Source organism: Pristis pectinata, chromosome 6 (assembly GCF_009764475.1).
Source record: "Pristis pectinata isolate sPriPec2 chromosome 6, sPriPec2.1.pri, whole genome shotgun sequence".
NCBI lineage: Eukaryota > Metazoa > Chordata > Chondrichthyes > Rhinopristiformes > Pristidae > Pristis > Pristis pectinata.
The window spans coordinates 110,614,744-110,634,706 of NC_067410.1; the positions used below are offsets into that span (position 1 = coordinate 110,614,744).

Sequence of the window (19,963 nt, forward strand, 5' to 3'; positions counted from 1 at the left end):
CAGCACTCTAAACCTTCCCTATCCATGTATTTGTCTAGATGGCTTTTAGATTTTGCTAATGTGCCCGCCTCAACCATTATTTCTGGCAGCTCATTCCAAATACGCACCACCCTTTGCGTGAAGAAGCTGCCCCTGATGTCCCTTTTAAATCTTGCGCCTCTGATCTTAAACCTATGCCCTCTTGTTTTTAGCACCCCCTCCCTGGGAAAAAGACTGTGTGCTTTCACCCTGTCTATGCCCCTCATGATCTTATAAACCTCTATCAGGTCACCCCTCAATCTCCTACATTCCAGGAAATAAAGTCCTAGTCTACACAACCTCTCCTTGTAACTCAGGCCCCCAAGTCCGGGCAACATCCTGGTAAATCTTTTCTGCACTCTTTCTAGTTTAATAACATCTTTCCTATAACAGGGTGACCAAAACTGTACACAATACTCCAAGCGCACCATCACCAATGTCTTATATAAGTCCCTACTAGTCATTTTCTCGAGAAATTCCAATAGACAAGTTAAACATGGTTTCCTTTCATAAATCCATGACCAACATCCATTGTGGAGAATCTTCAAACCCCAATTGATTGCTGATTGTCAGGTTCAAGAGAGAATCTCATATCACTGCTCCAGCTCCTCTTCTTCATTACACAGGCCGTCCAACGATCTCAGAACATCTCACAGAGGGCTTTGTTCCGAGGCCCCAGTTCCACGTAAGCATAAGCCTGGACCCAAAACACACCTCCAGACCTCATTCCCTCTACCCTGCTCACTCTGACCACCTAACCTTGTCCAACTGGGGAACTTTGTGGAGATCCAGGATGGTGGAAAGGTCCATGTGTGGAGTGGCTTCTTTTTAACTGGAGCACTCTGCACAGTTTCAGCCTCTCAAAGAGAAGGAGAGACTGGATAGGCTGGATTTGTTTTCCCTGCAGCAGAGGAGTATGAGGGGTGACCTGAGAGAGGGGATACAACAGTAAGTGGGGTGGGAGGGAGGGAGGGAGGGAGGGAGGGAGGGAGAGATGATGGGTGGATGGATGGACACTTTTTCTTCTTATGAGAAGGGTCCAAGACAAGAAGATACGGCTTGATGGGTGGGAGTAGGAGGTTTAGAGGCGATCTGAGGGGGAGCTCTTTTATTGTGTGGTTGGAATCTGGAATGTGCTGCAGGAGAAGGTGTCAGAGCATCATAGAGTCGGACAGCAAAGAAACAGGTCCTTCGGCCCAACATGTCTATGCCGACCTTTTTGCCCATCTACACAAATCCACAATAACCTGCATTCAGACCGTATCCTTCCGTTCTTTGTCTAGTTCAGTGTCTGTTGAAATGCCTCTTCAACACAGTAATTGTATCTGTCCGCCACCGTGCGACGCTCAGCAACCACTGTGTGAAAATAAAACAGCCCCAGATCCCCTTTAAAACTCCTTCCTCTCCCCTTAAACCTGTCCCCTCATGGTTTTGATACCCTTACCATGAGAAAAAGATTTTGACCATCCAGAGTCATAGAGTTGTACAGGCATGGAAACAGGCCCTTCGGCCCAACTGGTCCATGCTGATCAAGATGTCTATCCAAGCTAGTCCCATTTGTCTGAGCTTAGTCCATATCCCTCTAAATATTTTCTATCCATGTACCTGTTGAAATGTTTCTTAAACATTCGTAATTGTACCCGCCTCGACCATTTCCTTCGGCAGCTCGTTCCACACACCCACCACCCTCTGTGTGAAAAATCTGCCTCTCAGGTTCCCATTAAACCTTTCCCCTCTCACCTTAAATGTACACTACTTTTAGACTCCCCTACCCTGGAGAAAAGACTGTGGCCATTCACCTTATCTATGCCCCCCATGATTTTATAAACCTCCACAAAGGCATCTATCTATGCCTCTCAATATCAGAATCAGAATTATTATCACTGACTAATATGAGGTGAAATGTGTTGTTTTGCGGCAGCAGTACAGTGCAAAGACATAAAAGTTACTGTAAGTCACCAAAAAAAAAGTGCAGAAGAGGAATAACGAGGTGGTGTTCATGGGTTCATGGACCATTCAGAAATCTGATGGCAGAGGGGAAGAAGCTGTTCCTGAGTCATTGAGTGTGGGTCTTCAGGCTCCTGTACCTCCTCCCCGATGGTAGTAACGAGAAGAGGGCATGTCCCGGGTGGTGAGGGTCCTTAGTGATGGATGCCGCCTTCATGAGGCATCGCCTCTTGAAGATGTCCTCAATGGTGGGAAGGGTTGTGCCCGTGATGGAGCTGGTTGAGTCTATAACCCTTATATACTGGTGGAGGTAGATGCTCTCACAACATTTAGGAAGTACCTAGACAAGTATCTGAATCACCAAGGCACAGAAAGCTGTGAACCTAATGCAGGTAAATGGGATTAGTGTGCATGGGTCAGCATGCGCATGATGGGCTGAAGGGCCTGTTTCCTTGCTGTGTGGCTCTATAACTCTCTTTTTGTTATGCCAGAGGATAGGGGGGCACTGGAGAAGACACAAGAGGGATGCTAGAAGTGGATGACTTTACCATTCAGGAAAGTTGAAGAGGTGAGAAGGACATTTCTCTGTTCTTCAAAATTATGAAGGTGCTCAAAGGGGAAAAGTGAAAAGAATTGCAGATGCGTTTAAGTGAAAGCTGAATAAACAGACAGGAAGAAAGTAAAATAGAAAGAAAAGCAGCTGAAGTTTGCTGGAGGTTTGGCAGGAGGATCACATCAAGCAGAAACATCGGAATTGGGACTCTGCTAGCCACCTCAATCACACTCTGTGGGAGTACACTCCACATCCTCACTGCTGGGCAAAGAGGTTTGGCCTGAATTCCCAATTCCATTCATTATCGACCATCATATATTTATGATCTCTGGCTCCAGACTCCCCACGAGTGGAAATGTCTTCTCTTGCTCAATCCTGTCACATCACCCTCAGCACAGTTGTGTAGTAGAGTCAGTGATTCACAGGTGAGGAGGCAGTGAAATCGCCTCTCGGCTCTTCGTGAAAACATAGCACGACATTTGTCAAAGCCTAGCCTATAAATTTCTAATGTGGAACGTTACAACAGGCAGCAACAACTGCAATTACCAGAGAGCAATTTCTAGGTCGAAAATACTTTCTGAATTAATAATTAATGAGGCGCTTTCGTTTCTAAAGGCTTCAAGTTTGCAGCCAGAGACAGACTCAGGCAGGCTCCGACTTGCTGGCGTTATTTAATCTGGGGAGATAAAATGAGAATGGACGTGCTTTACCATCAGGGCCAGTGCAAGTAGGCTGCAACCCTTCTCCCAGCAACCCTCAACAACCAACAGACAGCCCAGTCAAACCTGAACTGTCCAAAGATGACGACAAATCCCTGAAGGTTCAGAGAATCTTGCAGTACAAATGGGTAATCAGCCCATCGTGTGTGAACTGTTTAAAAGTACTTCAAAGTCAGTCCCACTCCGTCCCAGTATCTCTTCCAATTATTTTCCACCTGACAAATTCAACTGGCCTTTGAAAGTTTCTATTGAATCTGTTTCCACCCTGCTTTCAGGCCTTGCAATTCTAAACATCAAAGCTTTACAAAACTCTAGTTAGACCACACTTAGAGTACTGTGTTCAGTTTTGATCACCTCATTATAGGAAGGATGTGGAGGCGTTGGAGAGGGTGCAGAGGAGATTTACCAGGATGCTGCCTGGATTAGAGCATATGGAAATATGAGGAGAGGCTTAAGGTGCTAGGGCTTTATTCACTGGAAAGGAGGAGGATGAGAGGAGACATGATAGAGGTATATAAAATATTGAGAGGAATAGATAGAGTAGACAGCCAGCACCTCCTTCCCAGGGCACCAATGCTCAAGATGAGAGGGCATTGCTTTAAGGTTCAGGGGAGATGTCAGGGGGAGGTTTTTCACCCAGAGAGTGGTTGGTGCATGGAATGCACTGCCTGGGGTGATGGTGGAGGCAGATACATTGGACAGGGTCAAGAGTTTGTTGGATAGGCACATGGAGGAATGTGAGATAGAGGGATATGCGGGAGGAAAGGGTTAGATAGTGTGAGGGTGGTTTGATGGACGGCACAACATGGTGGGCCGAAGGGCCTGTTTTGTGCTGTATGCTTCTATGGTTCTATGGTCCTATGGTCCTATGGTTCTATGGTTTTTGGAGGTTACCGCAATCTGTCCCCTTTGGTTACTGACCATCCTGTGCTTTGGAACTGTTTCTCAATTAATGTCAATCTCCTGGTAATCGGTACTGTTGAATCATTCTCAGACACCTATTGCGCCAGTTCCTCAGGATCCTTCCATCTCTCTGTATCTGCCACCACCCACTCTCTCCATGGGATCTTTCCCACTGAGGTCGAGAGGGTCGAAAGCTTCAAGTTCCTGGAAGTGAACATCACCAATAGTCTTTCACTGGACCTCAGTACATGTGGCAATGATATACCAATTTCCCATTGATGGTTTGTGTACATGATGGGGAAGTACATGAAATCTACAGCAGGTTATAGCTTCAGAGTCAGAAGGTCATGGCTGTTCAAGCAAAAAACTCTGGGTGGACCCTGTCTGTATGAATGCTACTGAGTTGGAGATGATTGAGAGCTTCAAATTCCGAGATGTAATCATCACCAACAATTTGTCCTGGTCCAACTATATCGACGCAATGGCCAAGAAAGCACACCAACATCTCTACTTCCTCAGAAGGCAAAAAAAATTCGGCATGTCCCCCACGATTCTTACCAATTTTTACAGATGCACCATAGAAAGCACCCTATCTGGATCCATCACGGCTTGGTATGGCCTTGCCGCAAGAAGCTGCTGAGAGTTGTGGACACAGCCCAGCACATTGCAGAAACCAGCCTTTCCTCCATGGACTCTGTCTACACTTCTCGCTGCCTCAGGAAAGCAGCCAACATAATCAAAGACCCCACCCACCCCGGACATTCTCCCTTCTCCCCCCTCCCATCAGGCAGAAGATACAAAAGCTTGAGAACATGTACCACCAGGCTCAAGGACAGCTTCTGTTCCACTGTTATCAGACTAGTGAACGGACTTCTCATACGCTAAAAGATGAACTCTTGATATCCCAACCTACAGTGTTGTGGCCTTGCACTTTATTTGTCTATGTTTCTCTGTAACTGCAACACTATATTCTGCATTCTGTTGTTTTTATCTGTTTTCTTTTTACTACCGTGACGTACTTATGTATGGCAATGATCTGTCTGGTTGGTACACAAAAGTTTTTCACAGAACTTGGTACATGTGACAAAGTCAAATTTTAGTTCACTGTTATATGAACAAGTACATGTGTGCACAGGTGCAATGAAAAACTTACTTGCAGCAGCATTCACACGAAAAACATAAATCAAACATAAACTATTGACAATTTTTACAAGAAAGAACACAAATAGAACAAAAAAAACCAAAGTCCATTGTAGTGTAAAGTGATCAAAGTAGTGTTGCTATACAGAGGTAGTGATTAGGGTTGTGCCGGTTGGTTCAAGAAACGAATGGTTGAAGGGAAGTAGCTGTTCCTGAACCTGGTGGTGTGGGACTTCAGGCTTCTATACCTCCTGCCCAATGGGAGCTGTGAGAAGATGGCATGGCTCAGATGGTGGGGATCTTTGATGATGGATGTTGCCTTCTTGAGGCAGCATCTCCTGTAGATACTCCCGATGGTGGGGAGGGATGTGCCCTTGATGCATTGGACAATAATAAATCAATTACCAATTACCAGATACGTTAAAGTTAGGCTTCATCTCTCTCAGGTGGTCTATTCTGAAGAACAGGAGAGATGCGTCAATACCATTAGGAATATTATTGTGTTCAGTTCTGATCACCTCATTATAGGAAGGATATGGAAGCTTTAGAGAGGGTGCAGAGGAGATTTACCAGGATGCTGCCTGGATTGGAGAGCATGTCTTATGAGGATAGGTTGAGCGAACGAGGGCTTTTCTCTTTGGAGAGAAGGAGGATGAGAGGTGACTTTATGGAGGTGTACAAGATGATAAGAGGCATAGATCGAGTGGACAGTCAGAGACTTTTTCCCAGGGCGACAATGGCTAACACGAGGGGGCATAATTTTAAGGTGATTAGAGGAAGGTATAAGGGGGATGTCAGGGGTAAGTTTTTACACAGAGAGTGGTGGGTGCATGGAATGCACTGTCGGCAGAGGTTGTGGGGGCAGATACATTAGGGACATTTAAGAGACTCTTAGATAGACACATGAATGATAAAGAAATGGAGGGCTATGTGGGAGGGAAGGGTTAGATAGATCTTAGAGCAGGGTAAAATGTTGGCACAACATTGTGGGCTGAAGGGCCTGTACTGTGCTGTAATGTTCTATGTTCTATGTTCTAAAAATTATTTCCTCACTAACACTAAACTGTTCTTTATCAATTTCTTCTATGGCAGCTCTCTGGAGGCTAGATCATTGGAGGTATTTCAAGAGGAAACAGTTAATTTTTTTTTGAAAGATTGTGGTATTGAGAATTATAAGAAATGACACAGAAGAGGAATTGACAAGGCCTGGGTTAGATCGGCCATGATCAGATGGAATGGTGGGCCATGCTCCTTCTCCTGTTCTTGTACTTGAGGGAACTTACTGCCCACAATTGGTCATCTAGTTTTCTGGACCATCAAGATGGTTGAACTTCAATTGGTGAGCTATAAAACTTTGAGCTGTGCAGAAGGATCTCAGGCTGCAAGTCCATAGCTCTGTGGATGTGGCCACACAAATAGACAGGGTGGTAAAGTATGTTACCACCCTAACCTTCTTCAGGGTTAGAGAAGGTTGCCCTCTCAGTTGAGGCACTGAGTATAAAAATCGGCAAGTCATGCTGCAGCTAATAAAACTCCAGAGTATTGCATGCAGTTCTGGTCGCCACACTACAGGAAGGATGTGGAGGCTTCAGAGATGCTGCAGAGGAGGTTTACCTGGATGCTGCCTGGATTGGAGTGTAATGCTATAAGGAGAGGTTGGACAAACTTGGATTGTTTTCTCTGGAAATCAGAGGCTGAGGGGCATTGATAAGGTAGACATTCAGAATCTTTTTTCCAAGTGTTGAAATGTCAAATACTGGAGGGCATAGGTTCAGGGCGAAAGGGAGAAAGTTTTAAAGGAGATTTGCGAGGCAAGTTTTTTTTTTTATACAGAGTGTGGTTGGTGCCTGGAATGTGCTGTCAGTGGAGGTGGTGGAAACACATACCATAAAACCACAAGGTATAGGAGCAGAATTTGGCCTTTCGGCCCATTGGATCTGCTCCGCTATTCAATCATGGTTGATTCCTCTTTTTTCAAATCCCATTCTCCCACTTTCTCCCTCTAACCCTTAACCCCCTTACCAATCAAGAAGCTGTCAATCTCTGCCTTAAATACACCCAATGACTTGGCCTCCACAGCCCTCTGTGGCAATGAATTCCACAGATTCACCACCCTCTGGCTGAAGAAATTCCTCCTCATCTCAGTTCTAAAGGGACGTCCCTTTATTCTGAGGCTGTGCCCTCAAATCCTTGACTCTCCTAGTGATGGAAATATCCTCTGCACATCCACACTATCCAGGCCTCTCAGGTTTCAGTGAGATCCCCCCTCATCCTTCTGAACTCCCATCAAGCACAGGCTCAGAGACATCAAATGCTCCTCGATGCGATAGCAACAAGGCATTTAGACAGACGCAGGAACAGGCAGGGAATAGAGGAATAGAGAAATATAGACCATGTGTAGGCAGTTTGGGATTAGTTTAGATTAGCATCATGGTCGGCACAGACATGGGGGGCCAAAGGGCCCGTTCCTGTGCTATCCTGTATGACATAAAGTGCTGCATAAATACAAGCCAATGTAAGGAAACAATATACAGGTACAGGAGTCAATCGTGCCCAGTAAGCTCCCAGAAAGAGATGGGGAGATCATTCATTTCTGGCATCTGTAGCTGTGAGACAAGGGGAAATCCTCCATGGACTTTCTCACAGTAGTGCTGGGAGAACTAATCTGTTTGCCCGCATGGGAACACAGAGCCTCAGTTTGGTATCTTGTCTGGAAGTCAACTTGTAAAGGTTAATGTGTTTTTTTTTCGTTCAAATGGAAGCACTGTGGTGGTGTTGGGTGAGAAGTTGTGTCCAGTCAGGGCTAGAAACCAATGACAAATGAAACGCTAGCATTTAACGTACGCGGTATGTGGTCAAGAGAGGTCGGAGCTATCAGGGTGAAACCAAATCAAAATGATGCAAAAGGTTAGTGAGGATGTGTGCAAGCACTGAATCTTTCACAAGGACCATTCATCCTTAAACAGAACATCAGGACTTTATCTCCGTCACCCTTTAAAGGGCAAAAGCGATCGCTTGACTATGTGACTTGGATCTATTAATGTTTCTGATACTTTACAAACCTGTGCATCACCCACACATATGGTAAGTGTTTATCCAATTCAACATGCAGTCATTCAAGAACCATCAGACAGGCAGTGATCAAGTGCTCTGGGAGTCTACTCAAGGACCATCTGACCAAATTACATTGTCAGCCCATGTTGGCCTTTTTATTGCTCCTCTTCGGAAATATTTATTGCCTGTACAAGGACGTTTAGAATCAGATGCATGATGAGGGAATGGAGTCAAATTTAGGCCAGATCAAGGATGGACAACAGGTTCCCCTTCCTTGAGGTTCTTCAGTGAACATCAATATTTAAGATAAGATATATCGTTATTAGTCACATGTACATCAAAACACACAGTGAAACGCATCTTTTGTGTAGAGTGTTCTGGGGGCAGCCCGCAAGTGTCGCCACGCTTTCGGCGCCAACATAGCATGCCCACAACTTCCTAACCCGCACGTCTTTGGAATGTGGGAGGAAACCGGAGCACCCGGAGGAAACCCATGCAGACACAGGGAGAACGTACAAACTCCTTACAGACAGCGACGGAAATTGAACCTGGGTCACTGGTGCTGTAATAATGTTATTCTAACTGCTGCGCTACCGTGAAGCCAGCACCTTCTGCAGCAGGTTCCCGTAAACAAAAACAATTCCCTGTTGAATTCCACTCCACAATTCACCATGACGGTATCTGAACATTCAGGATTCAATGGCAGAGTGTTGTCTCACCAGCTGAGTTGTCAGAGCTGGGTACAAATCAAGTCAAGTCGAGTTTATTGTCATGTGCACAAGTATGGTGAGGTTCAGGTACAATGAAGAACTTCCTTGCAGCAGCATCACAGACATGTAGGTACAGATAACAAACTGAACAATAGTCCTGGGTGTATACACACACACACACACACACACACACACACACACACACACACACACAATCATGTATGCTATTGAGAGAACTGGGTTCATTGCCATAACTGTGCTCTGCTGAAACAACAAGACGTTTTCACATGAGAAATGGCGCATCTAAAGAGCGAGTAGAGGACAACTGTACCCAGCATCAACGTGTTCAGGGGAGGGAGTAGTTGGAGAACAGATGTACCAAAGCAGAAAGAATAAATAAGTATTCAAGAACCGTCACAGAAGTTTGAGACTGCAATGTTCAAACATTCACAAGGGGCATTAGAAGAGTGAAAGTGTTTACAGAGCCTGTAGTTTAATGACTACCTCTGAAGTTCATTAACCTGACAATGGTAAACCAGACTGATTAGTTTGTGTTGCGAGCGAGCTGTTACAGTGACAAAGGCCATAAAGCATCTGACAAATCAACCCTCAACACATCTCGAGTCAGCACAAGATGGACCCTCTTGCGTCCTGCGCTATGATTGCATCCTGAGCTGTTTAATTCCAGCACTGGTGGGAGATGAGAAGGGCAATGGGAGGGGAGGGACCGTTGCCCTTCGTAGGGTTCGAACCCATACCCGCAGGGCTGACGCCTATAAAGGCTGAAGGAGGGGAAGGTCATGAGGGGAGGCTAGACCGCACCAACCCCAAACCACGCCACGTCCAGCAACAGCCCTTGACACGAAGTAAGATGGTGCTAACAAGAGAGGTTCCAGAACTTCTCAGACCAAAGTCCACACCACAAATAGTAGTTACAATTATTCAATTTTGTGAATTCAGAGTACATCATCATTCTTAATACTGTAAATTTATCCCCAAACTGAGCAAACAGCAGCAAAAAAACACAACATTGAACTCTTTGCAGACATCTCCTTCCCTGTCAACAACACAGAGCACGTCAGGCTTCCCCCAGCCAGCCCCCGACCCAGAGTGAGTGGGCCGACACTGGCTCGAGGTTTGGGCAAAGAAGGGGATGAACTCACCGAGTTGTAGAGAAGACCTTCACCGTTCATGGCCACATAGAGGCCAGACTTCACTCCTTGTATGGCCACTACCCGCAGTCCCACAGGAATCAGGTTGAACAGAGCTGGAGAAAGAAAGAATCGTTCATGAATGTGGCAGCCACCTACTCTTGATACTAGTGACAGTCTCATCACCACAGCCCCTGCCATCGACATCCTGAGGGTCACCAGAACCTCAACAGGATAGTTGCTTAAATATTGTGACTGCAAGGACAGGCAGCTGGGTAGACCATAGTGACTGAACACAGAACAATACAGTGTAGGAACAGGCCCTTGGGCCCACAACGTCAGCATCAAACATGACACCAAATTAAATTAATTCTCCTCTGCCTGCGCACGATCCATATCCCTCCATTTCCTGCATATTCATGCCTCCTAAAAACCACTATTGTACCTGCCTCCACCGCCTCCCCTGGCAGCCCGTTCCAGGCACCCACCACCCTCTGTGTAAAAACTTGCCCTGCACATCTCCCTTGAACCACCCCCCACCATCTTAAATGCATATCCTCCTGTACTACCTTCTGACATCCCAAACACTTCGGGAGCACGATGGAAGAGGACTCCACTTCATTCAGGAGAGGACTCCACTTGGTTGGATGAGTGCAGCTCCAAAACCCTCAACGTACTCAAACACCAATCAGAACAAAGCAACTCGACTGGCAACCCATTCAGTCTTGATATCTCCCTCCACCAGCAGACAGTGCCTGTAGTGGATACGAGGTCCACAACAGCTACTCACCCAGGTCACTATCATCACAAAGGAAAGGACAGCAGGTACATGGAACACCAGCACCTTCAGGTCCCCTTCCCACATCATCACGACTTAGAAATAAGATCTCTTTATTAGTCACATGTACATTCAAACACACAGTGAAATGAATCTTTTGCGTTGCGCGTTCTGGGGGCAGCCCGCAACTGTTGCCACACTTCCGGCGCCAACATAGCATGCCCACAACTTCCTAACCCGTACGTCTTTGGGAAGAAACTGGAGCATCTGGAGGAAACCCACGCAGACACAGGGAGAACATACAAACTCCTTACAGACAGCAGCCAGAATTGAACTCGGGTTGCTGGCGCTGTAAAGTGTTATGCTAACCGCTACACCAGAAGATACAAAACTTTCAGAACACGTACCACCAGGCTCAAGGACAGCTTCTATCCCACCGTTATAAGACTCTTAAACCAACCTCTTATACGATAAAGATGAACTCTTGATTTACCCAAAAGCATCATGGGATGCTTTTATTCTGGTCACCTCACTATAGGAAGAATGTCGAGGCTTTAGAGAGGGTGCAGAGGAGGTTCACTAGGATGCTGCCTGGATTAGAGGGCTTGTGCTATCAGGAGAGGCTGGACAAACTTGGGCTCTTTTCTCTGGAGCGGCAGAAACTGAGGGGTGATCTGTTGGAAGTGTATAAAATGATGAGGGGCATAGATAGGGTGGACAAGCAATATCTTCTTCCCATTACTGAGTGGTCCAATACCAGAGGGCATGCATTTAAGGTGAGGGGGGTAGGTTCAGAACAGACGTGAGGGGTATGTTTTTTTACTGAGAGAGTGGTGGATGCCTGGAATGTGTTGTCTGATAGGTATGGTGGAGGCAAATTCGTTGGGAGCTTTTAAGAGGCGCTTGGATGGGCACATGAATGAGAGGAAAATGGAGGGATATGAGCATTCTGTAGGTAGGAGGGATTAGCTATGTCAGCACAACATTGTGGGCCGAAGGGCCTGTTCTCTGCTATACTGTTCTATGAGCACCTTCACCAGAAGGACTGCAACGGTTCAAGGCAGCAGTTCACCTCCACCTTCATGGGGGCAATAAGGGATGGGCAATAAAATGCTGGCCTGCATCCCAAGAAATGAATATAGTTCTCAAACTTGGGTTGTTTCCTCTGGAGTGTTGGAGGCTGAGGGAAGGCCTGACAGAAGTGTATCAAATTACGAGAGGCATAGACAGGGTAGGCAGTCAGAGTTTCTTCCCCTAGGGTGGAACCATCAAATACTAGAAGGCTTATGGTGCGAGGGGAAAAGTTTAATGCAGATTTGTGACACAACTTTTTGTTTTGCACAGAGAGTGGTGGGTGCCTGGAACATGCTGCCAGGGGAGGTGGTGGAGGCAGATACGATAGAGGGGTTTAAGAGGCATTTAATAAAGTCAGGTCTATTGTCAGGTGCACAAGTATATGTGTGCACAGGTGCAGTGAAAAACTTACTTGCAGCAGCATCACAGGCACATAGCATCAGATAAGCAGCATTCACAAGAAAAACATAAATTAAACATAAATCATACACAATTTTTACAAGAAAGAACACAATTAGAACCAAAAAAAGTCCATTTTAATGTAAAGTGATCAAAGTGGTCATAGTGTTGCTAAACTGTAGTGATAAGGGTTGTGCCGGCTGGTTCAAGAACTGAATGGTTGAAGGGAAGTAGAGTGGACAAACAATATCTTTTCCCCATTATTGAGCATGCATTTAAGGTGAGAGGCGGTAGGTTCAGAACAGATGTGGGGGGTACGTTTCTTTTTACTGAGAGAGTGGTGGATGCCTGGAATGCGTTGTCTGATAGGTATGGTGGAGGCAAATTCGTTGGGGGCTTTTAAGAGGGGCTTGGATGGGCACATGAACCTGGGACTTGCAGCATATGAACAGGCAAGGAGCAGAGGGATATGGACCTTGTGCAGGCAGATGGGATTAGTTAGATTGGTATCATGATCGGCACAGACATGGTGGGCTGAAAGGACTACTCCTGTGTGCTGTACTGTTCAAGCGGATTAACTGATGGATGTTTATCAATTAAAACACAAGAATATCACTGTTTGCATTTATATACATTACTTTTGAACTGCAGCCATGTTGTAGGAACATTAACTCCTAATTTGTGCCCAGCAACTTCCCGCAAAAAAAGCAACAACTGTTTTTAGTGATGTTAATTGGGTTGATAAATATCGGCCCAGGACACTGGGGAGGATTCAGCTCCTTCTCTTCAAAACACCGTCAGGTGTTCTTTAACATTCACCCAGAAAACGACGCGAAGCATTGGTTTAACATCTGAAAGATGGCACCTGTACTTATTCAATTGAGTTATCACTTAACCAAGAGCCCAAGTTGGTCAGCAGGCACGGGGGTGATGGGTTAAGACACAAGGTGCAAAGCTTTACATGAACTCAAGTTCACATCAAATAGAATAAGGGTATGTGTTAGAAGAATCAGGTCTGGATGTAACAAGGGCACAGACAAAGCTTTCAGCAGAAGACAAGCTCTGGCAGAGTTCGAAACAGGTGGTCTTGGCGATGGTACAGACACATGGTCCAAAGCTCATCTTGGGGTCAAATAACGTGACCAATGTTACAAACATGGACTGCTTCAGTTTCAGACAACTGCCGGTAACAGCAACGCAGTTGGTTATCTGAGGAACAGTTTCAGTCGGGGTCCAAAGACAATAGAGCAAAAGACAAAGTGCTGGTGGAACTCAGCGGGTCAGGCAGCACCTGTGGAGGGAAGTGGGCAGTTGACGTTTCGGGTTGAGGCCTTTCATCTGGACTGGAAAGGATGACAGATGAAGGGTTGAGTCCCAAAACGTCGACTGTCCATTTCCCTGTGCAGATGCTGCCTGACCTGCTGAGTTATTCCAGCAGTTTGTCTTTTGTTCCAGATTCCAGCACCTACAGTGTCTTGTGACACAAAAGACAATGGTTCAGTCTAGATATCTTTATTAGTCAAATGTACATGGAAACACACAGTGAAATACATCTTTTGTGCAGAGTGTTCTGGGGTCAGCCCGCAAGTGTCGCCACGCTTTGTTGGCACGGTAGTGTACTGGTTTGCATAACGCTATTACAGCGCCAGCGACCTGGGTTCAATTCCCACTGCTGTCTGTAAGAAGTCCGTACATTCTCCCCGTGTCTACGCGGGTTTCCTCTCACATTCCAAAGACGTACAGGTTAGGAAGTTGCGGGCATGCTATATTGGCGCCGGAAGCGTGGCGACACTTGCGGGCTGCCGCCAGAACACTCTACGCAAAAGATGCATTTCACTGTGTGTTTCAATGCACATGTGACTAATAAAGATATCTTATCTTCCGGCGCCAACATAGCACGCCCGCAACTTCCTAACCCGTACGTCTTTGGAATGTGGGAGGAAACCGGAGCACCTGGAGGAAACCCACGCAGACACACGGGAAGAACGTACAAACTCCTTACAGACAGCGGTGGGAATCGTACCCCGATCGCTGGTGCTGTAATAGCGTCGCACTAACCGCTATGCTACCGTGCCGCCCTTGCTTCAGTGAGGTGGGGAGAAGCCGTTCCTCTCAGGAAATGGCACCAGATAGATGGGGGCAATCTATCTTAGAACCATAAAACAATACAGCACAGAAAGCAGGCCATTCGGTCCTTCTAGTCTGTGCCAAAACTTTATTCCGCTAGTCCTATTGACCTGCATCCAGTCCATAACCCTCCAGACCTCTCCCGTCCATGTATCTATACAATTTATTCTTAAAACTTAAGAGTGAGCCCACAATTACCACGTCAGATGGCAGCCCGTTCCACACTCCCACCACTCTCTGAGTGAAGAAGTACCCCCTAATGTTCCCCCTAAACCTTTCCCCTTTCACTCTAAAGCCATGTCCTCTCATACTTATCTCTCCTAATCTAGGCAGAAAGAGCCTACTAGCATTTACTCTGTCTATATCCCTTATAATTTTGTAAACCTCTATCAAATCTCCCCTCAATCTTCTACCCTCCAAGGAATAAAGTCCTAACCTGTTCAATCTTTCCCAGTAACTCAACTCCTGATGACCCGGCAACATTCTAGTAAATCATTTTAGTAAATCTTCTTTCCTGTGCTGGTTATCCAGCACTTTGTGTGTTACCTCAATGCAAGCCTGCTTCCCTGATCTCTCATTTGGATAATGAGAGGCTTCCATCGAGGTAACTCACACAAAGGCGCTGGAGGAACTCAGCGGGTCAGGCGGCATCTATGGAGGGAAATGGACAGTCAATGCTTCAGGTCGAGACCCTTCGATCTGTACCGAAAGATAGAGGGGAGACGGCCAGAGTAAAAAGGTAGGGGGGAAGGGGCGGAGCAAGAGCTGGCAGGTGATAGGTGGATCCAGGTGATAGGCAGGTGACGGGGGGCGGGGGGGGAGAGTGGGAACGATATCAGAAGCTCGGAGGGGATTGGTGGAAGTAACAAAGGGCTGAGGATGAGGATGATGGATGATGGATGGAAAGATGGGAGCATGGAATAAGGGGAGGGAGGTGGGGAGGGGAACCAATGGGAGGGGGGTGTGGATGGGCAGATGGGGAGGGTGGGAGAGGGGAAGGAGACAGGGTGATGGTGGACAGTTGGATCAGGAGGAGAGAAAAGAGGAAAGGGGAAAAAGAACAGCGAGGGAGCGGTTCCCGGAAGTTTGAGAATTCAGTGTTCATGGCGCCATGTTGGAGACTGCCCAGGCGGAATATGAGCTGTTCCTCTATTTCATTGAGGTAATTCACGAAACATCGGAAAAAGACTTACTTTGGATAAAATGACTTCTAAACTAATTGCAAACATGCTGCCATTGGATTAACAGTTTTGGAATTTCACGCCCGTTTCTGGCAAGGACACAAGCGGCCCCTGAGGCAATTAACTTTCTCCCAACTCCAGTTAAAGTTGGGGGTCACGGCAACCAAACAGGAACAGCTGGATTCAAGAGCATCCTGGGAAAGGCTGCAACCTTGGTCCATCGCATTCCACATTTTGTTCTGATCTCCGCTTACACTCACACCGAGACTGGTGTGTTTGTTCGAGAAGTGCCACTAAGTCTGTGCTGTCATGGCATCATCTTATCGGCGCTGGCCAGACCTACAGATAGTGGAGCTGCAAAACTGCCTTCCAGCTCTTTAATTGCATCCATGATTAATGACAGGGTTCCATTGCCACTTGGTGGGCTAATCTAATTATAAGCCATCCTGTTTTAAACAAAGCGGCTCCTTGCTGCTTTCCGTCCTTTCCGTCGCAATCCGAACTCCCACCACTGGGCAAAATTGTAAATTAACTCATTAGCACAGTTTCAAATGCTGCATAAATTTGCCTGCTTAATGAGCTGGGAATTGGTGGCACTGATAACAACTTGGATCTTTATAGTGTGGCCAACTACTACTTAATAAAGGACAGGCAAAGTCCAACCATCTGAGAACAGGAGATGGCCATTCACCCCCTCAAATACATTCCGTTATTCAATTAGGTCATGGTTGATCTACAGCACAGCTCAATTGGTTGCAGCATGGTTTGATCCATTCAATGACTGAATATGTTTAAGGTTGAATTAGGTAGGTTTTTTTCTGCACTGTTGACAAGAGAAGATTGCAGTTGTATGAGTCATTGGTGAGGCCGCACTTGTGTACAGTTTTGGTCACCCTGTTATAGGAACGATGTGGTTCGACTGGAAAGAGTGTAGAGCAGATTTACAAGGATGTTGGGCCTGAGTTATAGGGAGAGGTTGGCCAGGCTAGGTCTCTATTCCTTAGAATGTAGGAGAATGAGGGGGAGACCTGATGTTAAAACTTAGGCAGAGATAGTGGACGGTAAGTCTTTTCCGCAGGGTAGGGGAGTCCAGAACTAGGGGGCATAGGTTTAGGGTGAGAGGGGAAAGATTTAAAAGGGACCTGAGGGGCAACTTTTTCACGCAGAGGGTGGTGAGTATATGGAACGAGCTGCCAGAGGAAGTGGGTGAGACAGGTACAACAGTATCATTTAAGAAGCACTTGGATAGGTACATGGAGGGGCGGGGCTTGGAGGGATATGGGCCGAACGCAGGAAATTGGGACTAGCTGGGTGGGCACCGTGGTCAGCATGGACTGGTTGGGCCGAAGGGCCTGTATCCATGCTGTATTGCTCCAAGACTCTTTCAAGAGCATTACGGAAAACAGACAGGAAAGTGGGATTAAGGCCAAAGTCATGTAGGATTTTACTTATTGGCAAAGCATCTTCAAGGAGCCATGTGGCCTACTCTGGTTCCCAATTCCTATAAGAACAAAAGAAATAGTATCATAAATAGGCCATTATGGCACTTACACTAGCTCTGTCATTCAGGAATACCATGGCTGATCTTATCCATCAGGAGCCATTTTCCTGTACTAACCACACACCCCTGGTTTCTTTTAATACCCAGAAATGTAACAACCACTTCTTTGTTCAGTTACTCGAGGCACTGAGTTATAGGGAGATGTTGGACAGGCTAGGACTTTTTTCCTTGGAAAGCAGGAGCCCAAGAAGAGATCTTATAGAGGTGTATAAAATCATGTGGGGAATAGACAAGGTAAATGCACTCAGTCTTTTTCCCAGGGTCAGGGAATCAAGAACTAGAGGGTACAGGTTTGTGAGAGGGGACAGATTTAGTAGGAATTTGAGGGGCAACTTTTTTTTTTACACAAAAGATGATATCTATGTGGAACGAGCTGCCAGAGGAAGTGGTTGGTAGGTACATTAACAACTTTTAAAAGACACTTGGACAGGTACATGGATAGGAAAGGTTTAGAAGGTTATGGGCCAAACGCTGGCAAATGGGACTAGCTTGGATGGGCATTTTGGTCGGCATGGACCAGTTGGGCCGAAGGGCCTGTTTCCATGCTGTATGACTCTATGACTGGACTCGCCTTGTTTCTGGATCCCTGGATAACCATATACAATAGAACCAACAAGGTGCTGTTGAGAATAATCCACAGCCCAACTCTAAGCCTGTAGCCTTGTAAGTTATGACATTCAAGTGCTCATCTTTAAACATGATGCCACAGGTAAAGGCGGCTCAGAATTGGATATCAAGAGATTGCGAGAGTTTGTAGACCAAGTCAGAGAGAGGGACAAAGGGTGGAAGATGAAGTACTATTGAAGCCATTGAACACTAGTCTCCGTTATCTAAACATAAAGATGTATGAGCCATGGAGGAAGTGCAGCAAAGATTTGGAGGACTGGTTCCAGGGATGGTGGGTTTGTTTTATGAGGAGAGATCAAGTAAACAAGGCCAGTGTTTTCTAAAGTTTAGAAGAATCGCTGACAATAAACGCAGGAGCACCTCAAGGCTGCGTCCTAAGCCCACTGCTCTACTCTCTCTACACTCACGATTGTGTGGCTGGGCACAGCTCAAACGCCATCCATAAATTCGCATATGATTCCACTGTTGTTGGCAGAATCTCAGATGGCGACAAGGAGGCGTACAGGAGTGAGGTAGATCGGCCAGTTGAGTAGTGCTGCAACAACAAATTCGCACTCAACGTCAGCTAGATAAAGGAATTGATTGTGGACTTCAGGAAGGGGAACATAGAACATAGAACAATTACAGCACAATTCAGGCCCTTCGGCCCACAAAGCTGTGCCAAACATGTCCCTACCCTAGAAATTACCAGGCTTACCCATAGCTCTCGATTTTACTCAGCTCCATGTACCTATCTAACAGTCTCTTGAAAGACCCTATCGTATCCGCCTCCACCACCATTTCCGGCAGCCCATTCCCCGCACTCACCACTCTCTGAGTAAAAAACTTACCCCTGACATTTCCTCTATATCTACTCCCCAGCACCTTAACTTATGTCCTCTTGTGGCTGCCAATTCAGCCCTGGGGAAAGCCTCTGACTATCTACCCTATCAATATCTCTCATCATCTTATACACCTCTATCAGGTCCCCCCTCATCCTCCGTCTCTCCAAGGAGAAAAGGCGAGTTCCCTCAACCTGCTTTCATAAGTCGGGAGAACACACACCAGTCCTCATTGAGGGGTCAGCGGTGGAAAGGGGGAGCAGATTCAAGTTCCTGGGTGAAAACATCTCGGAGGATCTATCCTGGGCCCAACACATTGATGCAATCACGAAGGAGGCATGCCAGCAGCTCTACTTCATTCGGAGTTTGGGGAGATTTGGTCTGTCACCAAAGATTCTTGCAAATTTCTAGAGATGTACAGTGGAAAGTGTTCTGACTGGTTACATCACAGCCTGGTATGAAGTCTCCAATGCACAGGATCACAAGAGGCTGCAGAGGGTTGTTGACTCAGCCAGCCCCATCACGGGCACAGCCCTCTCCACCATCGAGGACATCTTCAAGAGGCGGTGCCCAAGAAGGTGGCATCCATCACTAAGGACTCTCACCATCTGGGACATGCCCTCTTCTTGTTACTACCATTGGGGAGGAGGTACAGGAGCCTGAAGATCCACATTCAACGTTTCGGGAACATCTTTTCCCCTCTGTATCAGATTTCTGAACGGTCCATGAACCCATGAACACTACCTTGTTATTCCTTTTTTATTGCACTATTTTTAATTTTGTAATTTTTATGTCTTTGCACTGTACTGCTGTCACAAAACTACAAATTTCACATCATTATAAGGTCAGTGATAATAAATCTGATTCTGATTGAGAAAGGGTCTTGTTGAAACATACAAAGATCTAATTGGGCTGCACAGACTAACACAAGGTAATATTTCTTCACAGAGGGGACGGTGAATTTCTTTGAAATCCTCTAGCCCAGAGGGCTGTGAAGTCTCGGTCACTGAGTTCATTCAAAACAGTGATCGCTAGACTTCTGGATCATAAAGACATTCAAGGATTTTGCAGGAAATTGGAGCTGAGGTAGGAGATCAGTTGCAGATTCAAAGGCCTAATCCAGCACCTATTTCTCACATCTTTATGTAGGGAAAGGGGAGTTTATTCACCTTGCTACAAGGAACTGGAAGTATTGTTTAA

General features: G+C 46.2%; 1 protein-coding gene across 1 annotated transcript in view; it reads right to left on the reverse strand.

The window, feature by feature from the left end:
* Positions 1 to 19,963, reverse strand: part of LOC127572000 (fibroblast growth factor 12) — a 170,866-nt gene that overhangs the window by 113,628 nt on the left and 37,275 nt on the right. Inside the window, exon 3 of the mRNA XM_052018800.1 lies at positions 10,208 to 10,311. Within this exon, the coding sequence (XP_051874760.1) occupies positions 10,208 to 10,311 (104 nt within the window). The remainder of the gene's footprint in view (positions 1 to 10,207; positions 10,312 to 19,963) is intronic.